General features: G+C 57.5%; 1 protein-coding gene across 1 annotated transcript; it reads right to left on the bottom strand.

Moving 5' to 3' along the window:
* Nucleotides 1–239: 239 nt before the first annotated feature.
* On the bottom strand, nt 240–1564 carry LOC102252549 (zinc finger protein SNAI1). The gene has a single exon (XM_005860921.2). It carries the CDS (start codon nt 1539–1541, stop codon nt 750–752), a length of 792 nt encoding a protein of 263 aa, XP_005860983.1. The 5' UTR covers nt 1542–1564; the 3' UTR covers nt 240–749.
* Between the last annotated feature and the right edge of the window lie 331 nt (nt 1565–1895).

The raw sequence follows: 1895 nt of genomic DNA, 5'->3' as shown, positions 1-1895 counted from the left end.
AAGGGTCCTGGTAGGCAGGAATGAGCTCTAATATGTCCAATATAGAAAGCCTTTTCTCGTTTATGAATGTAAGTTTGTAGCTGAGTTAACAAAGAAAAAATGGCTGTTCTTCCTTGTGGGAGAGAGGCGGTCTCAATATGAAATAATAATTTAACTATATATTGAGAGTCAGTGTACAAGTTAAAGGGAACCTGTTGCAATTGTTCAAAAGCATAAATGACTGCAAGCTCTGTTGCCCGGGCCTGGGGCATCCTGGGGTCTAGACATGTCCTTGTGTCAGAGACCGCCCCCCAGGCCCCGTGGACACCCCCGGGGTGGATCGCTGCAGTTACTCACACCTCCTGGAGAGGTGGCCTGAGGGTTTCTGGGGTGGGGAGGAGTGGGGTCCCCTGAGTGGGGTGGGAGCCTCTATCAGTCTGTTGGCTTTTGTCCTGTAGCTCAAAGCAGCTGTATCCAAACAGTTTTGGATACACAAGCCCACACATCAAGGCCAACTCCAGAACGCTCGCTGGGGAGCAGTGGCTGCCAGAAGGGGCCACCCTCCCATCAGCCGTCCACAGAGCCAACCGAGGCCCCCCAAGCAGACACACTGGAAATGGTCCTCAGCGCCCTGTGAAGCTACAACAGCCAAAAGGGGAGCTCAGAAGGGAATTCCACGGCGGTGGGAAGGATGCAGGGGTCCTTCCTTCCAGAGCTGGGGGAGGCCGCTGCAAGGGGAGGGTCTGGAGAGGCAGAAGCAGCCGTGGGGGTCAGCGGGGGCCCCCTGAGCAGCCTGACTCTTGGTGTTTGTGGAGCAGGGACATGCGGGAGAAGGTGCGGGAGCACGTCTTGCACTGGTACTTCTTGACATCTGAGTGGGTCTGGAGGTGGGCCCGTAGGTTGGAGCGGTTGGCAAAAGCATGGTTGCAGTGGGAGCAGGAGAAGGGCTTCTCCCCGGTGTGGGTCCGGACATGGCCCTGTAGCAGCCAGGGCCTGGAGAAGGCCTTCCCGCAGGTGCCACAGACGCAGGGCAGGGTGTGGCTTCGAATGTGCATCTTGAGGGCACCCAGTCTGACGTATTCCTTGTTGCAGTATTTGCAGTTGAAGGCCTTGCGAGACCGGGGGTCCTTGGCCCCTGAGAGCCCGGACCGCTGCTTGGGCAATGGGCCCAAGCCTGGGAAGGCAGCATAACCGTCAGCCTCCAGGGAAGAGGCTAAGGTGGAGGAGGAGGACAGGGCTGGCGAGGGTGGGCTGGGAGGCTGGGAGCCTTTCCCACTGTCCTCGTCTGACAGTGAGGTCAGCTCAACAACCTTGGGGATCTCCCGGGGTAGAAGGGAGGCCCAGCCAATTGGCTGGGCTTGTGGTGCCAGGAGAGAGTCCCAGATGAGCGTGGGCAGTGAGGCCGTGGGGTTGAGGACCTCAGGAGGCGGGATGGCCGCCAGCAGGTGGGCCTGGTCATAGGGCTGCTGGAAGGTGAACTCTGGAGAAGAGTCGTGCAGCTCGCTGTAGTTGGGCCTCAGTCGGGAGCAGGCAGACTTCCTGACGAGGAAAGAGCGCGGCATGGTGGCTGAAGCAAGCCGGGGTCCACGGGCTGTGCTGGCGTCGTAAGGACCCTCCCCCGTTAGGCCGAGCCGCTGCGCTGTGTTGTTGGGGTCCAACCCCAGCAGGTCCAGGGGTTCCCAAAGGTGTGGACGGAGTCGGCGAAGAAGAAATGACACCGAGACAGTGTTCAGTTGATCAGCAGCCTAGCAAGGTTCTCTCCAGGTTCTCCAGCCAGGTTCTGTCTTTATTCTCCTGTTACATCTGTATTTATACCAGTTAATTTTAATCCTATCCATTCTATTCCAAAGGTTAGGGCGTTTGTTATCTCCATTCCAAGGTCACTACTCTATTGTTCTGTTAAGCTACAAGGAAGT

This window comes from Myotis brandtii, unplaced genomic scaffold (assembly GCF_000412655.1).
Source record: "Myotis brandtii unplaced genomic scaffold, ASM41265v1 scaffold143, whole genome shotgun sequence".
NCBI lineage: Eukaryota > Metazoa > Chordata > Mammalia > Chiroptera > Vespertilionidae > Myotis > Myotis brandtii.
This window is presented reverse-complemented; position numbering and strand designations above follow the sequence as displayed.

Excerpts from the sequence above, each read along its gene's own strand:
- LOC102252549 (XM_005860921.2), bottom strand. The coding sequence starts at position 1,541 with ATGCCGCGCTCTTTCCTCGTCAGGAAGTCTGCCTGCTCCCGACTGAGG.